At 51.3% G+C, this 24,352-nt stretch overlaps 2 protein-coding genes across 7 annotated transcripts in view; one reads left to right on the forward strand and one right to left on the reverse strand.

The window, feature by feature from the left end:
- The window catches only part of FARP2 (FERM, ARH/RhoGEF and pleckstrin domain protein 2), a 93,025-nt gene that overhangs the window by 34,912 nt on the left and 33,761 nt on the right, over positions 1 to 24,352 (forward strand). For all 6 annotated transcript variants that reach the window (XM_070463707.1, XM_070463708.1, XM_070463709.1 and 3 more), the window contains exons 3-8: positions 6,340 to 6,444; positions 7,649 to 7,691; positions 8,825 to 8,903; positions 11,061 to 11,158; positions 13,054 to 13,168; positions 17,791 to 17,938. In XM_070463707.1, coding sequence (XP_070319808.1) covers positions 6,340 to 6,444; positions 7,649 to 7,691; positions 8,825 to 8,903; positions 11,061 to 11,158; positions 13,054 to 13,168; positions 17,791 to 17,938 — 588 coding nt within the window. The remainder of the gene's footprint in view (positions 1 to 6,339; positions 6,445 to 7,648; positions 7,692 to 8,824; positions 8,904 to 11,060; positions 11,159 to 13,053; positions 13,169 to 17,790; positions 17,939 to 24,352) is intronic.
- LOC110150280 (calmodulin-1) lies at positions 845 to 1,943 on the reverse strand. The gene has a single exon (XM_070463716.1). It carries the CDS (start codon positions 1,863 to 1,865, stop codon positions 1,416 to 1,418), a length of 450 nt encoding a protein of 149 aa, XP_070319817.1. The 5' UTR covers positions 1,866 to 1,943; the 3' UTR covers positions 845 to 1,415.

The raw sequence follows: 24,352 nt of genomic DNA on the forward strand, positions 1-24,352 counted from the left end.
GGTGAGCCGACGTGTGCACGTGCCCCCTCCCCCGGGAGCCGGCCAGAGGCCCCCTTGTGCCCTCACAGCCCCCACAGAGCCACTGCTTTGATCTTCAGACCATAAAGTAGTTTGCAGATCCTCAGTTTGCTGCGAATGTAATCGTACAGCGTGGGCACTGACATTTTCAGTGATCAGCATTGCTGCTCAAAGCAGTGGTTTCTTTTGTTTCATCGCTGGGTCATATTTCATTGTGTCAACAAAACCACCTATTATTTATCAACCCTGTCTGATGTTTCCGTTTTTGCTGTAAATAAAGCTGCTGTGGACATCCGTGCTCACATCTGTTTGCATTGACAGACGTTCCTGGGGCGTGTGTGCCGGGGCTGACTGCGCAGTCACAGGCGTGTGTGGGGCTTCAGCAGAGCCTGTCCGTCACTTTCCCCAAGAGACCCGCAGCCTCACATCCCCAGCCGTGTGTACACGTGTCCTTGCCAGTCGGGCACCGCCGGGCCTCTTGCTTTCAGAGTCTCTGGTGTAGCGTGGCCGTCACACGGCACAGCTCTTCTCTTCATTGGTGGCGTTCAGCCGCTCAGTCGTGTCTGACTCTCTGCGACCCCACAGACTGTAGCTCACCAGGCTCCTCTGTCCACGGGATTCTCCAGGCAAGAGCGCTGGAGTGGGTTGCCATGCCCTCCTCCAGGGGATCTTCCTGACCCAGGGATCGAACCTGCGTCTCCTGTGTTGGCAGGCAGGTTCTTTACCACTGAGTCACCTGGGAAGCCCCCTTCTTACTGTGTATTGGCCGTTAAATATGTTCTTTGTAATTTTTTTATTGGAAAACAAATATACAACTTGGAATGGATTTGAGGCAAATTGTGCCATAAGCAGATTTTCTTTAAGTGGCTAAAACAAAGTTTAAAAAGCAAGTTAACAATAAAAGAAAGTGTTTCTGGTATAGGACCAGCAGTACAAAAAAATAGTGTACGAGTACCTGGATAAAACACCCGTTTTGCAACAGTGCAACTTTTAAGTACATATTGTTGACTGTCCGTAGTCCACGCAGAGTTACAACTCCACACTTCAACAACAACATGCTGACAATTCCTAAAGAAAACTACTCAAAAAAAAAAAAAGGCATAACCCAGATGTTCCCTCATTTGACCAACTCCATCTAAGTTTAGATGTGCAGAAGGGCTTAGATATATCCAGAGTAAGCCACATGCAACATGTTACTTGATCAATTTTCTAAAATAAGGTTTCAGGACAATGACAGTAAGATAAGGGAAGAAAACATGGAGGAATGAAGTCCTAATTACTATACATGCATATTTTTTTTGACAGTAGGGGGAAACCTTTTACAGATAAGTTACAAACAAAGAAAAGGCAAATAAACAATTTTGTACAAGAAATTTAACACATTCTGTACAATGTCTTCACTTTGCTGTCATCATTTGTACAAACTCTTCATAGTTTACTTGACCATCACCATCAATATCTGCTTCCCTGATCATTTCATCAACCTCTTCATCTGTTAACTTCTCTCCAAGGTTTGTCATCACATGGCGGAGCTCTGCTGCACTAATATAGCCATTACCATCCTTATCAAACACACGGAATGCTTCTCTAATTTCTTCTTCACTGTCTGTGTCTTTCATTTTTCTTGCCATCATTGTCAGAAATTCCGGGAAGTCAATTGTGCCATTACCATCAGCATCTACTTCATTAATCATGTCCTGTAACTCTGCTTCTGTGGGATTCTGCCCAAGAGACCTCATTACAGTTCCCAATTCCTTTGTTGTTATAGTTCCATCACCATCCTTGTCAAATAGTGAAAAAGCTTCTTTGAATTCTGCAATCTGCTCTTCAGTCAGTTGGTCAGCCATGCTGCAAGCGCTACCGGTCTCCGGGACGCAACCACACAACCACTCAGCTCGCTCGCTCCACACTGAATATGTTCTTTGAAAGTGCCTGTTCAAATATCTTGCCCGCTTCTCTTTAGATGAACTGTCTACTTTTCCCTTATGATTTATGTACCGTTGTTGGACTTTGGTGTTGCAAACATCTCGTTTATGACTTGCCGATTTCATGCCTTCCCAGTGTCCTCTGATGTATAGAAGCTTGGTTTTCAGGTGGTCCGTTTACCCAGCCGTTCTGTGGTTTAAGTGTCTTTTCTGTCACATGGCCCGGTTCTCCAAAACCAGCGTTCATTCCTAGGTCCCTGTGCCCCTTCCGCGGAGGGTCTGCGCCCCCCTGCAGTCCGCACGTGTGTTCACAGGCTGTGTCTGTCCGCGCAGCGGCGCGTGTGCTGTTCTGCAGCCACTGTGTTCTCACAGTTCGCCTTGGTGCTCCTCTCACTTCCACACAGAGAGCGGCCTAGCGGCCTGGCCTGTGCTGCAGCTTTGGGCTGCATTAATCGTCAGCTATGAGAAGCGCTGTGGTGACGAACGTTGTTCTACACACGTGGTTCAGCACCTGTGAAACACGTCTTTTGGGGCCGCGCCGTGTGCCTTGCGGGATCTTAGTCCCCTCCAGGCATGGCCCCGTGCCCCTCAGCGGTGGCGCGTGGAGTCCTCCTCACCGGGGAGTCCCGAGAGACCTCCGAGGAGTGGGGGCTTGAAGAGCGCGGCGGACGTCTCGGTCTTGGTAGCTGGCTGCCCCGTGGGCTCCGGAGATGGTCTGTTTGCTCCCCCTTCCCCACAGGGGGCCTTTCCCCCCAACTCCCTGACTCGGCGCCTTCAGACCCCGCCCGGCTGATGGACAGAAGGTGGGTCTCCGTGTAGTGCATCTGCATTCCTCTAACTCCGTCTCAACGTCACCTAGGTTTCTGTTTCTGTCAGCAGCCTGTCCTTTTGCCCATTTTCTATTCGGCTGCAGTTCACATGTTTGAGAGAAATTAGCCCTTTGTGATGTGAGCTCTGAAAGTTTCTCGTTTGTCTTGAAGACGCCTTCTGACTTCACAGTGTTCCTTTGTGTGCAGATGTTTCCATGTTAGTGTTCAGTCTCTCAGACCCCCTGTGATGGCTGTTAGCTGCTGCCGTGGTCTTCTCCCACACACAGTACCAGACAGATAGATCTCACTGCAGGCCTTATGTGGGTAGGTGCTTATGTGTTTAGAGATTTTATTCATCTTGAACTTAGTGTGTGAGATAAGGATGCACCTAGTTTTTCCAGATGGATACCCAATGGCGTTTATTGAATAGTCTGTTTCCTCCCCCTGGTTGATCTGAAATGTCACTGTTACCAGACGTTCACCTGTTTCACGTATTTGGGTTTATTTCTTCACCTCCCTCTCTGTTCCCCTGATTCATCTGTGCAGACGTGCACCAGATGTTTTCATTACTGTGGTTTCTCAACAATTTGACTATCTGCTAAGGCTCATCCTCTCTTACTTTTCTTTTTCAGAATTTTCTTGACCATTCTTGCATTTTAAAAAAAAGTAATGTATCAGCTGTGGAAGGAGCTGATCCTATCCTTAAAGAACCCTCTTGGTACTTTTATTAGGGCTGCCAGAAGTCTGTGAGGCAGCAAAAGGAGAACCGACGTCCCTGTGGGTATCTCTCCAGGATGGTGGCTGCTGTCCACCTCTGCCCCTGATTCTCATAATCATGTGTTTAAACTTTCCTCCATAAGGCTCTCTTTTATTGGAAGTTTATTCCAAGGTATTTCAGCTCTTTCATTGCTGTTCCAAACGTGGTTGTTTCTTCGTCTCTGTCCTAAAAAGGCCACTGATATCTGTACAGTAATTTCCCCATCTCCTACATGAATCCCATTTTTGTGTAGTGAGTTTCTATTTGATGTTGTGCCTTGAAGCTCGTAGGGTGGACGTCACAGGACCTTGACCCGGAAGGCCTGCATCTGTGTTCTCTGTGAGCTGTATCTTCAGGGAGATCACTTTGAGTTCACCTTTCTGTCCTGACAGAGTGCTCATTCCGTGGTTCTCCGTAAGCATCCCTGCTAGGATGACGGACAGTTTTTTTCCTTCAAATGACAGTTTTCATTTCAGGAGCCTCAGCGCCTCCCGAGCACTCAGGGAAAAAATCTGGTGGTTAAACGCGGATATGTCCCTCTCCACCCACTTATATTTATTATATCTTAACTGCACAAATGACGTGCCTGCTGATGGAAAATTTAGACTTTAATATCTAAGACTAGTTAATAATTGAGGTGAGCATGGCAGGCCTTACCCCATCCCCCACTTCTGCTCAGCCCCTTGAAGATGCAGCACACAGCCTTCCCAACTTCTCTCTGTGGTGTGTTGGTAGGGTGCGTTGTCTCTGTTGTGTGTTAGTACAGTGTATTGTCTCTGTTGTGTGTTGGTAGGGTGTGTTGTCTCTGTGGTGTGTTGGTAGGGTGCATTGTCTCTGTGGTGTGTTGGTAGGGCGCACTGTCTCTGTGGTGTGTTGGTAGGGCACGCTGTCTCCGTGGTGTGTTGGTAGGGCACTCTGTCTCTGTGGTGTGTTTGTAGGTTGCACTGTCTCTGTGGTGTGTTGGTAGGGTGCGCTGGCTCTGTGGTGTGTTGGTAGGGTGCGCTGTCTCTGTGGTGTGTTGGTAGGGTGCACTGTCTCTGTGGTGTGTTGATAGGGTGCGCTGTCTCTGTGGTGTGTTGGTAGGGTGCGCTGTCTCTGTGGTGTGTTGGTAGGGTGCGCTGTCTCTGTGGTGTTTTGGTAGGGTGCGCTATCTCTGGTGTGTTGATAGGGCGCGCTGTCTCCGTGGTGTGTTGGTAGGGCGCGCTGTCTCCGTGGTGTGTTGGTAGGGCGCGCTGTCTCCGTGGTGTGTTGGTAGGGCGCGCTGTCTCCGTGGTGTGTTGGTAGGGCGCGCTGTCTCCGTGGTGTGTTGGTAGGGCGCGCTGTCTCCGTGGTGTGTTGGTAGGGCGCGCTGTCTCCGTGGTGTGTTGGTAGGGCGCGCTGTCTCCGTGGTGTGTTGGTAGGGCGCGCTGTCTCTGTGGTGTGTTGGTAGGGTGCGCTGTCTCTGTGGTGTGTTGGTAGGGCGCGCTGTCTCTGTGGTGTGTTGGTAGGTTGCGCTGGCTCCGTGGTGTGTTGGTAGGGCGCGCTGGCTCCGTGGTGTGTTGGTAGGGCGCGCTGGCTCCGTGGTGTGTTGGTAGGGCGCGCTGTCTCCGTGGTGTGTTGGTAGGGCGTGCTGTCTCCGTGGTGTGTTGGTAGGGCGCGCTGTCTCTGTGGTGTGTTGGTAGGTTGCGCTGTCTCTGTGGTGTGTTGGTAGGGCGCTCTGTCTCTGTGGTGTGTAGTAGCGTGTATTTTAGGAAAGGGAGACACAGTGTATAGAGACGGAAACTCCTTTTCTTTTTTTTGGAAGCTCCTTTCCTTGACTGAACTGCTGTCCTGGCTCTGTTCCGTGATGGTCCATACAGAGTTCCGTGTTCTTCTCGAGGGATGTGTAATTTAATTATGGATGCGTCCATCACTACTACTGTTACAATTCTTTGCCCGTCTGTACTTGTGCGTTAGCTCTGCAGCTGTTCTGGGTTATCTGCAGAAGGAAGTGAAAGTGGAGTTGCTGGGGCAAAGGTGTGTATGAGGTGTTTTCACGTCGTCCAGGCAGTGAATGTGGTCTCCCCGCAGCCACGCCACTCTCTGCGAGCATCATCATAACCTGTTTGATGGGTGAAAGGGATAGCTCACTGTTTTCATTTATTGATCACCAGAGGGCTGGAATTCCTTTGTCTGCCTGAAGCCATGTGTATTTCTTCACACAGTTTGTCAGAGCAGCATGAGGCATGAGTTTCTTCAGCACAGTTCAAGACTGTAACTTTGCTCGGTGTCTTTCTTTTCAGAAAATGTTTATTTTTGTTTCATCGAATCTGTCTGTCCTTTGTGCTCTGCTTAGGGGACTCTCCGCACCCGGAGGCCACAGACACAGCCTCCTCTGTTCCTCCAGCCTTTCCTCCGCTGGAACTTATCTTTGTGAGCGGAGGGAGGGCTGCCCTCTGGCCGTGTGAGGGGCAGCCAGACACTGCGTGCCTTACAGCTGGGGTCCCCTGCGGACATGGACACAAGACTCACCTTTTTAGTAAATGTCGGGATCCTTTGATGATATGTTTACTGAGGCTAAAAATGCCTCCTGTAACCTTGAAGTTATGAAAGAATGTAACTAAACGCACTCTGAGAATGTCAGATTGAGGCCTTTTTAGCTTCACTGGGTGTCAGTTTCTGGGAAGGGAGAGCCTGTTTCATCTGTTTGCCCTGTGACAGTTTGTGAGCCTCATCAGAAGGGAGAGGGAAGCAAGAAGTTAACTTAGCAAAGTTTTGCCTGTGGGGAAGGACTCTTGCCCAGCATTGGTAAACCTTTGTTATTGAAGGTCATGTAATTAATCCTCCTCCTGTTTTCTCTATCTCATCACAGCCTAAGTGTGATGGCCAGGTGTTACTGACGCAGGTGTGGAAGCGCTTGAATCTGATAGAATGTGACTACTTCGGCCTGGAGTTTCAGAACGTGCAGTCCTGCTGGGTACGTGCCATGGTGTGTTTTTGAAAAGAGGCTCCGGATGAGCTGCAGGATGCTGACGGCGGTGCTCCTGGGCCAGTGCCCCGGGACCTGCTGGCATGATGCGGGCAGGGCACGCTGTGAGCCTCAGACTGCACGATTGAAATATCCTCTGTACAGCTACAGGGGAACCCCTTCTGCACAACTTACAAAAGCAAGTAGCACATATCTTCTGTGATACTCATTTCAAGGGTTGTTCAATCACTCAGTCGTGTCCGACTCTTTGCAACCCATGGACTGCAGCACACCAGGCCTCCCTGTCCTTCACCATCTCCCGGAGCTTACTCAAACTCACGTCCATCTGAGTCGGTGATACCATCCAACCATCTCATCCTCTGTCGTCCCCTTCTCCTCCTGCCTTCAATCTTTCCCAGCATCAGGGTCTTTTCCAATCAGTCGTTTCAAGGATAGATTTGAGCAAACTGCTTTACTAAACTGGTTAAACTCATTTTACTAAATAGATGAACCGTCAAAGTGTGGAGCTTTAGTGTTTATAGGTGGAAGTGTTTTAAAGAAACCAAATGACCTGTTAGTTCAGAGAACACGTCGGCATCATGGAGCCACGGCCACCCCATCACACAGTAATCCTCTCGTCAGCTTGCTGCTTACAGAGGCAGCGGGTGCTGACATGTGTATGGACTTAGCAGATACCCCCTACATACACACACACACCACACACCCACAGCACACACACACACACCACATTACACACACACATCGCCACACTCACACCACACATCACACACACTCATACACACCACACAGACATCACACCCACACCCCCACACACACACATACCACACTCACACCACACATCACACACCACACACACACACACCCCACACAGACATCACACACACATACCACGTCTCACACACACACCCCCACACACACCACACGCCATATACACACACTCACACACCTCTGTGCACACACCTACACACACAGAGTTCTGTGTCCACTCTGCCTGGCGACAGCACACCCTGTGACTCAGTGGTTTACAGCCGGCCCTGCGGGACTTGGCATATTTGTATCAAGATTCGACATGGGGGGGATGTTCCTGCTTTAAATGTTTGTCTTAAATATAAATATTTTGTGTTTTGTAATATGCTGATTAAATAGAGAAGTAAGTTAATGAATTTGATATCTTTTCTTAAATTCTCTTTAGATCTGGCTTGAACCTATGAAACCCATCATTAGACAAGTACGAAGTAAGTCCTTTTTTAACTCTTTAAAATTCTGTTCACCTAAGATGCGTGTCCTTGACTGTTCAGATTCAAGACGCAGACGACCGTGGCCGTCACCTCGGGGCGGCAGTGACGCACCACCCACAGCAGGTGCGCTGGGAGGTCGCTTTGCCGTTTAGCTTCAAGCTGAGATGTGGAGGGTGGGGCATCACCTAACTCAGATACTTCTTGGTTACCTGCCTCACCTGTGGGAGAAATAGGATTTGCTGGTCAGTACTGCTTCAATTTTTGGCCAATATGCAAAATGAGTGTGCAGCTTCTGATTATGAAAGGACATTCAGGGTGACATCTCCAGTCATTTGAACTCACCTGTAACATTTTTAGAACTAAATCGAGGGGGAGAGGATTATGGGGGGAACTTCTGTTCACTTAGAAGCCAAGGCCATTTCAATTGCTGTAGCATTTTAGCAAAGCAGTTCCTCTTTTCTGTTGGTGAAAATTACATGACTGAGTTATTATAAAATTTCAATAAAGCTAAAATATTCAGATGAGCTAATATCTTATGCTTTTTCTTTACAGTAATCAGGTTGTCCTAGTTTCATATATTGAATGATAACATTTTTCTTTCACTAAAGTATATAAGGATTTAAAGAATAATGGCCTTTTAATTTTTTTTATTTATTTTTATTTTTTGGCTTTGGCACTCTGGGATCTCATTTCCCTGACCAGGAGTTGAACCCAGGCCCTGGCAGTGAAAGCCCAGGATCATAGCCTCTAGGCCGCCTGGGAGCTCCGAGGCTTTTAAAATTATTGCTACTACTATTAGTATAAACACTGTAATTTTTAATCACTTTTTTACTCCTAAAATAAGATGAATATATTTTAAGATTTTAATGTGCAGTCTTTTTTTTTAGGGTTTCAAACTTTTAGTAACCCCTGCTTAATATAGAAGTTTTTCATTTTTTTCTTTGCTACATGTGACTGGTACTTAGGACTAATAACTTCATGCACAGGAAGGGTCTTAATATCCTCTTACTTGAAAAGACTTGCTCTGACAGTCCATTTGAAAGCAGCAGCTCAGTTATGCCAGAGCATGCAGAAAGATAGCAAATACAGAGAGTGACTTATTTGTAGACTGTAAATTTTTCTTTCTATAGGACCAAAGAATGCAGTGCTTCGCCTAGCAGTGAAGTTCTTCCCACCAGATCCGGGTCAGTTGCAAGAAGAATATACACGGTAAAGAGCCTGACTGACAGAGCCACCGTGAGCGGATCCCGCTCACCCTCTGCAGCACCTGCATGTCACCTGGGCCCCTGGTCAGGGTCCTCCACACGCAGAATAAGCCCTGTGTCCGTACCAAGCTGGGACCAGAGTCACAGCTAAAAGCAGCATTGGTGGAGTTAACTCCTCACAGACCCAAATGCAAATAGGATTCAGAAGAAAGATCGTGTTATAAATTTGAGAATTAAAAGAGGGGTGTTAGGGTACTTCTGAACAAATATTCTCCAGATGAGCCTAGATTTGTGTGTGTGCACAAAGTTTGGAGAAGGGCATGGCAACCCACTCCAGTATTCTTGCCTGGAGAATCCCATGGACAGAGGAGCTTGGTGGGCTGCAGTCCACAGGGTCACACAGAGTCAGACATGACTGAAGCGACTTAGCATGCTTGCAAAAAGTTTGTAGGAGTTTTGCCCATTCCTTTACTATTTTATCAACAAAATGACTTTAACTGGGAGAAGAATCAAGTGTGAAAGTCTTTAGGAGTATACGGAGTAGAAATTCTTCAGGGGATCTCTTTTCTGCTGCTTTTTAAAATTCAGGATCGATTCTTTGCAGAAATGATTGAAAGTGTTTGCAGTTGTTTCACCTGGATATTAAGATTATGGAAGTGGTTTTTTCCCTTGTGTTTTATGTACTGATTTTATCACGAGGAATAAAGCAAAAATCTAAAAATCAAGTGGAAACCCAGAGTCGGATATAAGTGAAGAGAGGACTACAGTGACGATGCAGTGGTGACAGAGTAGGTTCCTGACCTGACGTGGATTTTTACCCGAGTCCTCTGGGTCTTGGACCGTCTGCGTGGGTCTCTGCCAACTGTTCCATTGTCACAAAGCCACAGGCTGGGCTGCAGGGAAGCTTAGACCATGTGGCTCCAGCCGCAAGTCTTCACAGGAGGGAGGCCGACCCCAAGGACAGCAGAAAATATGAGTGAGCTTATCTTAATGGTGCATTAAATACCTGACATTTACCAAGAAGTCCCTCTTCAGGAACCACTTTTAAACATATATGCCTCGACAACTGTGAGCAACAGGAAGTGACAGCCTAATTCTGTCCTGGGGCCAAGTCGAGTTTATGCAGAAGGTCCTTGTCTTATTTATTAAAAAATGATGTATCTGTGGTAAAAGGAAAAAGCTGTAAAGTTACGTGGAGTAAAGAGTCGGCATCCCCCTCACTGCATGCCGCCCCAGTCCCTGCAGGCCGGACACGGGGGCGGGGGGGGGGGGGGGTGTCCTCCAGGTGGCGCCCCCACGCCAGCAGCCCGGCGTCCTTAAGTGAGTGTCTCAGAAAGCAGCAGCAGACGCACGCCCAGAGCCGCGGGCGGCTCGCTCTCTCTGTTACCTGAGTGCCCGCTGCCTTCCATGGGTGTCCTTCCACGCTGGTGTGCATGGCTGCCTCCGGATTTGGTTAACCAGCCTCATGTGGGTGCAAGTCTGGGTTGTGTCTCGCTGTTCTCTGCTGCAGTGCTGCAGATAAGTCTCCTTCTGCACACATATTCGTGAGCTCTGGAAACATTTCTGTAGGAAAAAAAGTTCACGGGGTGAGATTGCTTGAGGAGGGGCACGCACATTTCCGGTGTGAGCCCAGTAGGCGCTGGTGCAGACACTGGCGTGTGAGCCCCGAGAAGGACGGGGCGGCTGTCCTGCTTCCCTGCTGCCTCCAGCGCCTGGAGCGGCCAGGTGCTCGGGGCTGCTCGCTGGTGAGTGAATGAATGTGTAAACGGTGTCAGCCCACCCCCTGCCACCCTCTCACCTCTTAATTCAGGGGGCCTGCGCCTCAGATTCTAGCCAAGACCCGTATTGCCCACCTGCCTGAGACTCGCAGCCACACTTGACACTCTGTCCTTGCTAAAAGGACAAAGGAGAAAGCTGCTCCTTCCCACAAAACCGCGCGTGCGGTTGTGTCTGGTGATACAGGGAGCACGAGTTTGTGAGCTGCCCCCGTGAAAGCCTGGCTCCGGGTGGTTGGTGCCCGGGGTGTGGATGCCGAGCGCTATGGGGCCAGGCCGCCTGGGCACCGTCTGCTCCGTGCGGCCGGGCTGTGTGTCCTCCTCAACACGGGGACGTGTGTCCCGGGGGCCTTGGGCCTGACTTCTGTGCTTCTCCCTCCTCCTAGATACCTGTTTGCCCTGCAGCTTAAGAGAGACCTTCTGGAGGAGCGTCTGACCTGCACGGACACCACGGCCGCCCTCCTGGCGTCCCACCTCCTGCAGGGTGAGTGTCCCCATGTGACCCACATTCATGGGACCCGCTGCGCCCAGGTTCTTCTGAGGGGCTAAAGGTTAGCTTCCTGCCTGGGAGGGGGATGGGCCATGCAAGACCCCAACGGTTTCCCTTGGCCTCAGGCCTCCAGTTTGGGCTCCAGGCTGTACCCTGACTCTGGGTGACATCACAGCCCCCATGACAGGCAGGCATCAGTCCCTGAAGGACAGAGCGTACCCTCCGATATCTCAGCGGGAGACGCTTCAGAGCATGAAGCGTTATGTGACTTCAGACAGGAGCTGGGAGGAGCACGAGGAGAGGCTGTGGGAAGCAGGTGTGTGCTGCCCCTGTGCAGGACAGGAAGGAGACCCAGAAGGCTCCTGGACTGGACTGCGTCCTCTGTGTAAAATGGGTGCTCTGGAGTGTGGGCGCTGGACCACGTCCTCTGTGTAGAGTGGGTGCTCTGGAGTGTGGGCGCTGGACCATGTCCTCTGTGTAGAATGGGTGCCCTGGAGTGAGGGTGCAGGAAGCAGGGCAGAGAGAGGCTCCAGCATGTTGGGGCCACAGGGTATCTGCCTTTCCTCGGTCCTTCCCTGCCACACGATCTCCAAACAGCAAATGTTCTTATAGGTTTCCCATCCTGCCAGGTGGGTCTTGTTCATGGTTGGCAACGCAAGTGTTGAAGCATCTTTGTTGTTGTTCAGTTGCTAAGTTATGTCTGACTCTTTGTGACCCCATGGACTGCAGCACTCCAGGCTTCCCTGTCCTTCACTGTCTCCCGGAGTTTGCTCAAACTCATGTCCATCGAGTTGGTGATGCCAGCCAACCATCTCATCCTCTGTCGTCCCCTTCTCCCACCTTGCAGTCTTTCCCAGCATCAGGGTCTTTTCCAGTGAGTTGGCTCTTCTCACCGGATGGCCAAGGTATTAGAGATCAGTGTCAGCATCAGTCCTTCCAATGAGTATTCAGGACTGATTTCCTTTAGGATGGACTGGTTGGATCTCCTCGCTGTCCAAGGGACTCTCAGGAGTCTCTTAGTTCCTGTTTGTCCTGGGTCACTTCAGACGGAAGGTAGTCTTCCGTTCACACCACCATCTGGCAGGGCCTCTTGCTTGAGGGCTGTGTATGCAGCTCACATTTCCCTTAGCGACGTGTCCTCCCTGGGCCTGCGCTCTGCAGACTGGAGGCTGGTGAAGACGCACGGGGCCAGATGCACTGTAGGGTTCTGACCTGGTCCTTGGCTTTAGAGACACGTCAGGCAGCTGCCAGGACGCGCCCGGGGCTGCGGCTCGGACGCAGCGCCAGGTGGTCCTGATCTGGGTGGTGGGTGCGGGGCGGGGTGAGCAGGTCCTGTTGTGTACACACTTGTGCCAAGTTGTGATCCTGTGCCTGCAGCTCTTCCGTGAGTGTGAGACTGTCTCCAAACAGTATATTGCTTAAAATGATTGGGCTTTAACCACTGTTTTTCAAATAAGCGGAGCCTTAAAATACATGAACTAGAGAGACAGTCCTTGTTCCTTGAGAATTTGAGAAGTCCTGAAGGAAGACACAGTTTAAAACACATTATCCCGAAACAAAGCACAGGACCTTATCCAGGCTGTGATGGTCTTGAGACAGCTCACAGAGAACGCGTGGACGAAAGTGTAGCCGACAGCAGCTCAAGGTCTGCCGCCCAGGTTGCTCGCCAGCATCTTTCCTGTTCAGGAGTCAGGAGAGATTCCCTTCACCTGCCTTTGTGCTTGCTTCTAATAGCGTAAGATATTTGGGAAACTAGTACAGAATTTTCTTTGAGGGGTATATTCTTTTACTACAGAATTAGAATAATTTTTTTGCTTTTAATTCGTGCATTTACATCTTGTACTTTTACGTAAGCACTGAGATCACCTGCTACTCCTCTCTCACCTCAGCGGAAGTTGGGGACTACGATGAGGCGCTGGACCGGGAGCACCTGCGCGCCCACGAGTATGTGCCACGGCAGGAGCGCGCCCTGCACAGGATCCTGGCGTTTCACCGCGAGCTCGCGTGAGTTGGGCACCATCAGGCTTGGGCGAGACGCTCACCCCCGCCCCTCCCCGGGGCAGACCAGGTCCTGTGGTGGCCACGCCAGGTCTGGGGTGGGGTCATCCGTGCTGCGGCCCTGTTGTCTGGCTCCCAGAGACACGGCCCTGGGGTGAGGTGAGGGTGACCCGAGGAGGGGCTAGAGATGGGGAGGCCGGGCTGGGCTGGGGAGCTGCTGGCAGGGAGGGGTCCTGGAGGCCTGGCCCCTGCAGGGGGCCTGCAGATGCAGACACACCGACGCCCTGCAGGTGAAACTCCACTGCAGGCCCTGCTGTTGGCTCGGGGGGCGGGGGTGACTTTGAATGACGCAGACCCAGGTCAGACCCTTGATGATCCCCTCCCCTTCCTGAAGCACTGTGCTTGTCCACCACGTGTTCTACTGCTCGCAGCCACAGGGACCTTCTTGTGTCTGGTCGGGCGGCACTGGCTTCCAGAGCTGTCCGTTGTGACCTGGACCGCAAGGATGAACCGCAAAGATGAACCACAGGGATGAACCACAAGAATGAACTGCAAAGATGAGCTGCAACGATGAACTGCAAAGATGAACCACAAGAATGAACCACAAGGATGAACCGCAAGGATGAACCACAAAGATGAACCGCAAAGATGAGCCACAAGGATGCACCCAAGCCAACAGCCTGGAGCCGTACAGGCGGCCAGCACCCAAGCCTCTAGTCCTGCTTTAAGCTGTGGAGCCAGAAAAAGCCTTGTAGAGCCTGAAACTGTGAAAGTCCTGGAAGAAAACAGGCAGTGTGTTCTTGGACATGGACTTTAGCAGTACAGTAGGCCTCTTAACACAGGCTTGAGCTGGGCACGTCCACTCTCACACGGGCGGTTTTCGGCAGCAGATGCTACGTGGGGTGAATTCTCAGAGGTAGAACCATGGATACTGAGGGCTGACAGGGGGGTGTATGCAGAGGGTTGAGGCCCCTAACCCCCGATTTTTTCGAGGGTCACCTCTATCATTCTGGATCTGTCTCCTCAGGCAAGGAGAACAAGCAGAAATTAACAAATGGGACCTAATAAAACCAAAAAGCTTTTGCACAGCAAAGGAGACTTATCAAAAAAACAAAAGGCTACCTATTGAATGGAAGAAAATATGTCTGGTAAGAAGTCAGTATCCAAAATACACACAGAAGTCATACAACTGAACATGAAAAAACAAACAGCTTGATTGAAAATGGAGCAGAGGACCTGAAGAGACATCTTTCTAAAGAAACACACAGACATGTGAAAACATGCTCAGTGTCACTAGTCATCAGGGAAACACACACCAAAACCACAATGACATACTACCTCACACCTATCAGAGGCTATTACAAAAAAGACAAGAAATAAATCAACAGAGGAGTGGAGAAAGAAGATGTGGGGTGTGTGTGTGTGTGTGTACATACAATGTGTGTGTGTATATATATATATATATATATATACACACACACACACACACAATGGAATACTACTCAGCCACAGTAAGAAAGAAATCCTGTTATTTGCAACAATACAGGTGGATCTGGAGGGTATTGTGCCAAGTGAAATAAGTCAGACAGAGAAGGACAAATGCTACATGATTTCACTTACATATGGAATCTTAGAAATACAGCAAACTAGGGGATAGAACAAAAAAGAAACGGACACATGATATAGACCACAAACTAGCAGTTACCAGCGGGGAGAGGGATGGGGAAGGGGTGGGATGGGGTAGAGGAGTAAGAGGTACAAGCTACTGGGTAGAAAGCAGATTAGCTACAGACTGTGCTATACACACAGGGAATATAGCCAGTTGTTCAGTCGCTCAGTCCTGTCCGACTCTGCGACCCCATGGACATCAGGCTTCCCTGTCTTTCACCACCTTCTGGAACTTGTTCAAACGAATGTCTATTGAGTCAGTGATGCCATGCTACCATCTCATCCTCTGTCGTCCCCTTCTCCTCCTGCCTTCAATCTTTCCCAGCATCAGGGTCTTTTCCAGTGAGTCAATTCTTCGCATCAGGTGGCCAAAGTATTGGATCTTCAGCTTCAGCATCAGTCCTTCCAATGAATATTCAGGACTAATTTCCTTTAGGATGGACTGGTTGGATCTCCTTGCAGTCCAAGGGACTCTCAAGAGTCTTCTCCAACACCACAGTTCAAAAGCATCAATTCTTCAGTGCTTAGCTTTCTTTATAGTCCAACTCTCACATCCATACATGACTACTGGAAAAACCATAGCTTTGACTATATGGACCTTTGTCGGCAAAGTAATGTCTCTGCTTTTTAATATGCTGTCTAGGTTTGTCATAGCTTTTCTTCCAAGGAGCAAGCATCTTTTAAGTTTCATGGCTGCAGTCACCATCTGCAGTGATTTTGGAGCCCAAGAAAATAAAGTCTGTCACTGTTTCCATTGTTTCCCCATCTATTTGCCATGAAGTGATGGGACCAGATGCCATGATCTTAGTTTTTTTAATGTTGGTTTTTAAGCCAAGCTTTTTCACTCTCCTCTTTCACCTTCATCAAGAGGCTCTTTAGTTCTTCTTCACTTTCTGCCATTAGGGTGGTGTCATCTGCATATCTGAGGTTATTGATATTTCTCCCAGCAGTCTTGATTCCAGCTTGTGCTTCATCCAACCCAGCATTTCACATGATGTACTCTGCAAAGAGATCAAACCAGTCAATCCTAAGGAAATCAGTCCTGAATATACATTGGAAGGACTGATGCTGAAGCTGAAGCTCCAATACTTTGGCCACCTGATGCAAAGAATCGACTCATTAGAAAAGATCTTGATGCTGGGAAAGATTGAGGGCAGGAGGAGAAGGAGAAGACAGAGGATGAGATGGTTGGATGGCATCACTGACTCAATGGACATGAGTTTGAGCGAGCTCCGGGAGTTGGTGATGGCCAGGGAGGCCTGGCGTGCTGCAGCCCGTGGTGTTGCAGAGTCGGACATGACTGAGCAAGTGAACTGAACTGAACTCTGCATGTGAGCTAAATAAGCAGGGTGACAATACACAGCCTTGACGTACTCCTTTCCCAATTTTGAACCAGTCCATTGTTCCATGTCCAGTTCTAACTGTTGCTTCTTGACCTGCATACAGATTTCTCAGGAGGCAGGTAAGGTGGTCTGGTATTCCCATCTCTTGAAGAATTTTCCACAGTTTGTTGTGATCCACACAGTCAAAGGCTTTAGTGTAGTCAATGAAGCAGAAGTAGATGTTTTTCTGGAATTCTCTTGCTTTTTCTATGATCCAGCAGATGTTGGCAATTTGATCTCTGGTCCCTAAATATATAGCCAATATCTATAACAACTGTAAATGGAGTACATAATCTTTAAAAATTATGAATCCTGTTGCACACCTATAACTTATATAATATTGTACATCAGCTATACATCTTTTTTAAAAAGACAGGAAATAAGTGTTGGTGAAGATGTGGAGAAGAGGGGAACCCTTGTGCACTGTTGGTGGGAACGTACATTGGTGCAGCAGCTGTGGAAAATAAAACGGAGGTTCTTCAAGAAACCAAAAATAGACTCAATATTCTATGGCGTATATGGGAAAAGAATCTAAAAAAGAGTAGACGTATATATGTGTGTCAGATTCACTTTGCCCTACACCAAAAACTAACAAAACATTGTAAATCAACTCCAATTTTAAAAATCTAAAATAAAAAAATAAAAAATCTAAAATAAATAAAATTTGAACTAGAGCTACCATATGGTCCAGAATTCCACTCCTGGGTGTTTACCCACAGAAAACAGAAACACTGACGGGAAAGGATGCACGCACCCCCATGCTCAACAGCAGCGTTCCTTACAACAGCCAGAGCAGAAACACCCCCTTAGTGCCCGTCAGGAGACGAGGAGGTGGAGAAGATGTGTACATACCGTGGGGTTATCGCCTCGCTGATGGGTTATTGGAGTGATAAGCGTCTAGTCAGCTTCAAAGGACGGATATTTTCATCCAAGAATGGAAATCACAGGAATGACATTAACCAAGCAGTCATGTTATTTCTAAAAGATCCCAAAACTCAGGCTTTCAGAAGCAAGAGGAAAAAGAGCTGTTTATGGAAGTCGCTCGTGGAGGCTTTGGGCTGTCCTGAGCGCCCACCCTGGAGCCCCTCACTGTCTGGACTGTGTGCTAGGCGAGGATACCCCAGCTGTTTTGGTGATTCTATTTTTGTTCATTTTCATAATTTAATTTTTATAAAGTATATTCTAATGGTTAGCATTGTACCTTTTAAAGTTTTGAAGTGGGTTCAATGAGATACTAGGGTTATCGGTGCGTTGTTCATGGTATGTCCTGTATTTAGTATTCGTCTCTGCCTGTAAATGTTTGCACATCACTTTGTCCATATTAAGATAAAATTATAAGGCTGAGCACCTCACGAGTGCAAAGAAAAGACTCGCCCCTGGGGGTCACAGAACTGCAGGAAGGGACGGTTCTGTGGCCTGTGTGCAGTGTTATTTGCCGTGGGTGAGGACCCATAGGGGAGCGGCCGGCCCTCTGGAGATCGGAGCCCCGTGCTGGCTGTGTTCCCTTCTGTTTTCCCCGTCTCTCTGTCCGAGTTTCTGCTCTCAGGAGCGCTGTGAACTTGCTGTCTTTCATTGCAGGGGCCAGACGCCTGCTGAGTCAGACTTCCAGGTGCTGGAAATTGCCCGGAAGCTGGACATGTACGGCATCAGGTTTCACTCGGCTTCTGACCGGGAGGGGGCCAAGATCAAGCTGGCCGTGTCGCACACCGGCGTCCTGGTGTTCCAGGTAGGTGGGCGGGGCGCTGTGCTCACCTGCGCTGGGAAGTCTGTGGCTGAGTCGCCTCAGACTGGGAGGCAGAGTGTTGCGGACTGTGTGATCCGGCCTGTCCCCCTAGAGAGGTCGTTTCCTAGTCCTGCACTCTGTCCCGGAGCCCACTCTTCCTTCTAATGCTGTTCGGAAGGTCCCCTGACCCGGAACCTCACCCCGGGGCTCAGAGCGCCCTGCAGGCAGCGTCTCCCCCGGGGCTGGGGTGCCACAGTCCCACTGACTGTGGGAGCCAGAGCTGCCTGGAGAGCCTCTGGGGCGGCCCTGTGGTCCTGGGGGTGTCTGCCCCCATTGGGCGTGAGTGTGGGAGGAGACGCCGGAAGGGCCCCGAGCTGTGTTTCTGGTGATGTGTCTGCGTGCTGGGCTGGCTAAAGTGCCCGGGAGCAGCTGTGGGCGCCGGCCTGGGCTCCAGAGCCCTCCCTGGCACGGGCCCTGCCCGGGACCTTGGCTCCTCGGGGAACGCGGCCACTGGCTGCAGCTCTTCCCTCCGTGGCCAGCTTCACGCCACCCCCCAAGGCGGTCGGTCTGAGCCCAGCCTCCCCGACCAAAAACGCTTTGTTTCACCATCTTTGCCTTTCTCTTTTAAAATTAGGCATCAAATTTCAGTTTCCTGTCAGAAAGAATGTCAGGCTTGCACTTAAGAGTCAGCAGTGTGGCCTCCCCCAAGCGTCCAGTCCCTGCCATGCCCAGGCCCGACACGCACGCCCTCTGCCGGCGGCCCCTGCCCGGCACGCGGGGGCAAAGGCAGGCCTCAGAGTGGAGGCCGTCATTCTTCCAGAAAAGGGCAAGTCATCTATGACCAGAAGAAATTGCAAAAGCAAAGGATTAAAGAGTTTGGGTTAAAGGCGGCAGATTGAATCCATTTCCACTCCCTCAGAATCCCCACTGGAATGACAGTGAAGGGATATTTTAAACTTTTCATCAGTAAGACCCAAGGATGGAAAGGAGAGCAGAGAGCAGGGGCTGTCAGCCGAGTCCGGGAGCTTGGAAGGCCAGTGGGATGACGGCGGGGTGCAGGAGTGGAGCTGAGAGCGGCAGGCTGGAGGCAGGACAGTTAGAGCGCCGCCCCGCCCCGGGCGAGGGCCTCCCCTTGGAGGTGGAGGGGAGTGCCTGTGCATGGGCTTCTGACCCCGCGGTCCCCACTCCAGCCCCGGGAGGTGCCGGCCAGCCCTTCAGAGCCTCCTCTTCAAAGACTCATCGCAGACACGTTCAGACGATCTGAAAGCACTGAGAGTCAGAAGAGCACGCAGAGTCCCACGGGATTGTCACACGGGTTCTCACCGGCCTGTGTTCTCACTCCCTGCCCCACCCCCCACAGATCACATATACAAGTACCAGCACGTGTACACATACACAGACATGCAGAACACATGTACACATGCTGACACATAAATATACACAGACCACATACACACAAACCAGACACATCGACACAGACCACATCCACACACAGAGACACATACACACATACACACACACACAAACACAGAGATATATAGATACACAGACAGATCTACGGATACACAGACACATAAACACACAGACATACAAACCACATATATACCCACATACATACGTGATACACATGTCACAGACATACACACATACAGACCATGCATACACGGAGACACACACATATACAAATACATATATACAGAAACAGACCACATACACACAGAGACACACACAGAGACACACATATACAGAGATACATATATATATATACACAGATACACCTACAGACACACATATACACAGAGACACATACACAAAGACACAGCATACAGACCACATATATACACACAGACACACACAGAGAAGCATATACACACATTGACACACGACACACACACAGATGCCCAGAAACATGCACATATACATATATGTATGTGTGAGAAGCCGCTGCCGTCATGTCTGATGCTGTATGACCCCATGGACTATAGCCCGCCAGCCTCCTCTGTCCATTGGATTCTCCAGGCAAGAATACTGGAGTAGGTTGCCATGCCCTCCTCCAGGGGATCTTCCCTACCCAGGAATAAAGCCCACATCTCTTAGGTCTTTTACATCGGCAGGTGGGTTCTTTACCACTAACACTACCTGGTAAGCTGTATACGCACAGACACATATATAAACACAGGCACACACCTATACACACACCGAGAGACGTGTACACACATACACACAGAGAGACACATGTATACACTCAGATACACACATACACAGAGACACACACATTTCTACACACACAGGCCACATACATATACACAGACACACACACACATTTTTCTGAAGCCTTGAGGGTAAGGCGCCCTCACAGGGCCCTTTCCGCTGAGCGTGTGCTCCCTAAGAAGAGACCACCCCCTGTCGTGACTGCTGTGCGGCCATCACTGAGGCCCCTGATTCTTGAATCTACGGACCTGTCCCCATTGTTATCACCTGGCCAGTCGCGTCCATGCAGCTCATTTTCCTGCAGGACAGGGTCCAGTCTCGAAGCGGCTGTAGCATTCAGCAGTCATGCTGCAGACGCCTGCGATCCAGAACACTGTACCAGTGTGTGGGCCGTTTCCTGCGGCTAGAATCAGCTGGCGGTGCCCAGCTGGGCCACATGCAGGTGACACGGGGTCACCTGGGGCACCACCCGGCCTCCCCAGTGAAGCGAACGCTGACCGCCGTGCTCTCTGCTGCTTCGCCTGTGTCGTTACTGGTCTTTCTCTTAACTCATGCGCATCCTTGGAGAGATGCTGCACCTGTCCAGTGCCCTTAGACTAGCGTCCCCTGGCGGTGCCTGGCCAGGGTTTACCAGATGCTCCCTGACTGGCACACCTGGGGCCTCCTGCTAAACTCAGACGGTGACAGGGAGAACCAGGAACTTGAGGAAAACCTTCTTTCCAAGGAAGATGGTATTTGCAGGGCAGGTGCCAAACTCGTGGGAAAAAGAGACTCAGAGAAGCAGAAACTCGGGGCTGGAGATGGTGCAAAGGCAGGAAGCCTCTTTACCCCATGCCTCGTCCCCAAGAACAGGGCACAGCTTCAGCACGAGCCTAAACTCTCTCATGAGTTTTGATTCTGGCCTGGTTTGTCATAGTAAAATATTGGTAATTAACTGTTAGAAAGCTGGTTATGCAAGTGATGCTGCATCCACATTATGGGGTAACCTGCCACCTGTCCAGAGGACACAGATACTCTGTCCTAATAAACGAGACGGTCTCTGAGATGTGCTGTTATATGGAGAGAGTACTCAGCTGTGTGTGTGACTTCCTGCCACTTGTGGGGAAGAGAAGAAATCACACACACACACACACACACACACACACACACACACAATTTATTCCCTGCGGAAAAGCCGGTGTTTACCGCCCCTCGGATGGTGATTAGAGTCAGCAGGCTTTCAGAAGAGGGGAAAGGGGAATGCTAAATCTGGACTCATTTTGGTGCCTTCTTAGATATTGCTGTATTGCATGTTCTTTCTTTTTTTAGTTTAAAAGTACACTATTGCTAAAAGTGTTAACCATTATCTGAGCCTTCAGAGTCATAATCCGCTTGCAGTGGTAATGTCAAAGATCACTGATGACAGATACCTTAGCAAATATAATAATGAAGAGGTTTGACATACAGTGAGAATTACCCAAGTGTGGTACAAAGCAGTGAGTGAATGCTGTTGGGGAAACGGTGCTCCTGGACTTGCTCAGAGCAGGGCTGCCCGCGGCCTTCAGTGTGTGAGACCTTCTCCAAGAAGCCTCAGAAGTAGAAGAAAAGCCCACACCTTGAAGCAAGAGCCAGGCAGGCACAAGGACATGGGGCCAACGTGGCGCAGGCTGGTGGCAGGAGGCCTGGGAGACGCGGCTGAGAGCTCCACAAAGCAGAGGGAGAGACGGAGAGGGAAGCAGAGGGAGCTCCCGCAGCGTCTGGGCGGCCCAGCATCCCAGGATTCCAGAGGCTGGACCCAAACGGCAGCAAGGAATTGTTACAGACGTTCCAGGAGGAGAAGCGTCCAAACCTCCAGGCACGGGTTCCAGACAGAAGGTGCCCACAGGCCTTATTCCGAATGAATGGAGATGGGGCAGGACTTGTCTGTCTGAGACATCAGAACACAGATCAGAGGGCTTCCTGGGAGGAGGTGGGAGGCGTGAAATGCCACCGGGCTGGACGCTGGAGGATGGAGGTTCTAAATGTGAAAAAAAGTCATTTCCAGTCCAGAATTCTGTGACTGTGCAGCCGGTCTCCTACCCAAGAAGAAAGTAAAAGCATTTCCAGACATGCTGCTTTTCAGAAAACTCAGTCCCCGCGCAGCCTTCGGGAGCTCGACGGTGGGGAGAGGCTCTGGGTGGGAGCTGAGGACACCGCGACATGTTGGGGAGGGAGAGGGGTGGGCCATGCTCGGATGTGGAGAACCTGTGTCAGCAGAAGGACATCAGGGGCTCCAGGGAAGACGGCCCAGAAAGAAACAGACCTGACCGGAGAGTTCCCTGGAGCTCCAGTGGTTAGGACCACTTGCATGTGTGTGTGCTCAGTCGTGTCCGACTCTGAGACCCCATGGACTGTAGCCCATCAGGCTCCTTTGTCCTTGGGATTTCCCAGGCAAGAATACTGGAGTGGGTTGCAGTTTCCTCCTCCAGGGGATCTTCGCTTCCCGGGATCAAACCCAGGAAGGGTGGACTCCTGTTCGACCCCTGGATCCCAGGTTCAATCCCCGGTCGGGGAACTGAGATGCTGCAAGCCCTGTGACACAATCAGAAAAAAGCCCATCAGTGACGTCATGGGCGAGATCATACTGGAGAGCTTTAAAGTTCTGCAGGGAGGTTTTGCGCTGAACCAGTGATGGGTACACAGAAAATTAAGCAAATGGAAAGAGGCAGTTAGTAACTCTGGGAGAATTACAGGTAAAGGAGGAAAATACAGTTGTAATCCACCCTTGCCCAGTGTGCGAGCAGCACACACATGATCAACAGCACAGATCAGATTTGGGGGCGCCCGTGGGGAGGGGTGGACGCGGTCCCGTGGTGTGCGGTCCAGGCAGACAGCAGCGGGAGCCAGCTGTGTGGACCTTGGCGGACAGGCCCTCTTTCCACCTCCCTGAGCCCCGCGTCCAGAGCCGGGAGCTGAGGCGTGGCCTTTTCTTTTGTTGCTGTGTTGAAAGTTTGCTGGTTTCGTGGATGGAGCTGAGACGCGTCCAGTGTCTCGCTGTGAGCCGCAGGTGGAGTGACTGCCTGTCGGCCGCGCTGAGAGGTGGGAGCTGACATTTCAGTCCAGAACTCAGGGACATCTCTTAACTCAGGAACGCAAAGAATTGAGACGGAATTCACAGAACGTGAAGACCACCCTTCAGAAGCATGAGTCAGTGTTTTCAGTACTAACATACTCGCAGAATCATGCGGCCGTGGCCCCAATTCCAGAACACGTCAACGCCGCCCTCCCCGGGCCCTGGGCCCCGCCCGCTTCACGACCCTCACGCCTCTGTCACGTGCCTCGCGCGGCCCCCGCCCCTCCGTCGCGTGCCTCGCGCGGCCCCCGCGCCTCCGTCACACGTGCCTCGCGCCTCCCTCGCGCCTCCGTCGCGTGCCTCGCGCGGCCCCCGCCCCTCCGTCACACGTGCCTCGCGCGGCCCCCGCCCCTCCGTCACACGTGCCTCGCGCGGCCCCCGCGCCTCCGTCACACGTGCCTCGCGCGGCCCCCGCGCCTCCGTCGCGTGCCTCGCGCGGCCCCCGCCCCTCCGTCGCGTGCCTCGCGCGGCCCCCGCCCCTCCGTCGCGTGCCTCGCGCGGCCCCCGCGCCTCCGTCGCGTGCCTCGCGCGGCCCCCGCCCCTCCGTCGCGTGCCTCGCGCGGGCGGCCCCCGCCCCACCGTCACACGTGCCTCGCGCGGCCCCCGCGCCTCCGTCGCGTGCCTCGCGCGGCCCCCGCCCCTCCGTCACACGTGCCTCGCGCGGCCCCCGCCCCTCCGTCACACGTGCCTCGCGCGGCCCCCGCGCCTCCGTCACATGTGCCTCGCGCGGCCCCCGCCCCTCCGTCACACGTGCCTCGCGCGGCCCCCGCCCCTCCGTCACACGTGCCTCGCGCGGCCCCCGCGCCTCCGTCGCGTGCCTCGCGCGGCCCCCGCGCCTCCGTCGCGTGCCTCGCGCCGCCCTCGCGCCTCTGTCCGCGGCGCCCCCTCACACCGCCCGGGGACCGGCCTGGGGCCTCTGCTGCCCCTCCCTTCTGAGCGCGTCCAAGCCCCCTCCCTCCTTACGGCTAAAGTGCTGGGCTGCTTTTCAGTATCTCCGGCAGGAAAGCATTCTCCATCTTGCCGTTCCCCCATCCTGAGTTTGTGGAAAAGAGTAAATGGTCACAAAGGCCAAGGACAGAAAAGAAAATGCCAGAAGGTGCTTCCATACATTCAGA

Source organism: Odocoileus virginianus, unplaced genomic scaffold, assembly GCF_023699985.2.
Source record: "Odocoileus virginianus isolate 20LAN1187 ecotype Illinois unplaced genomic scaffold, Ovbor_1.2 Unplaced_Contig_5, whole genome shotgun sequence".
Taxonomy (NCBI): domain Eukaryota; kingdom Metazoa; phylum Chordata; class Mammalia; order Artiodactyla; family Cervidae; genus Odocoileus; species Odocoileus virginianus.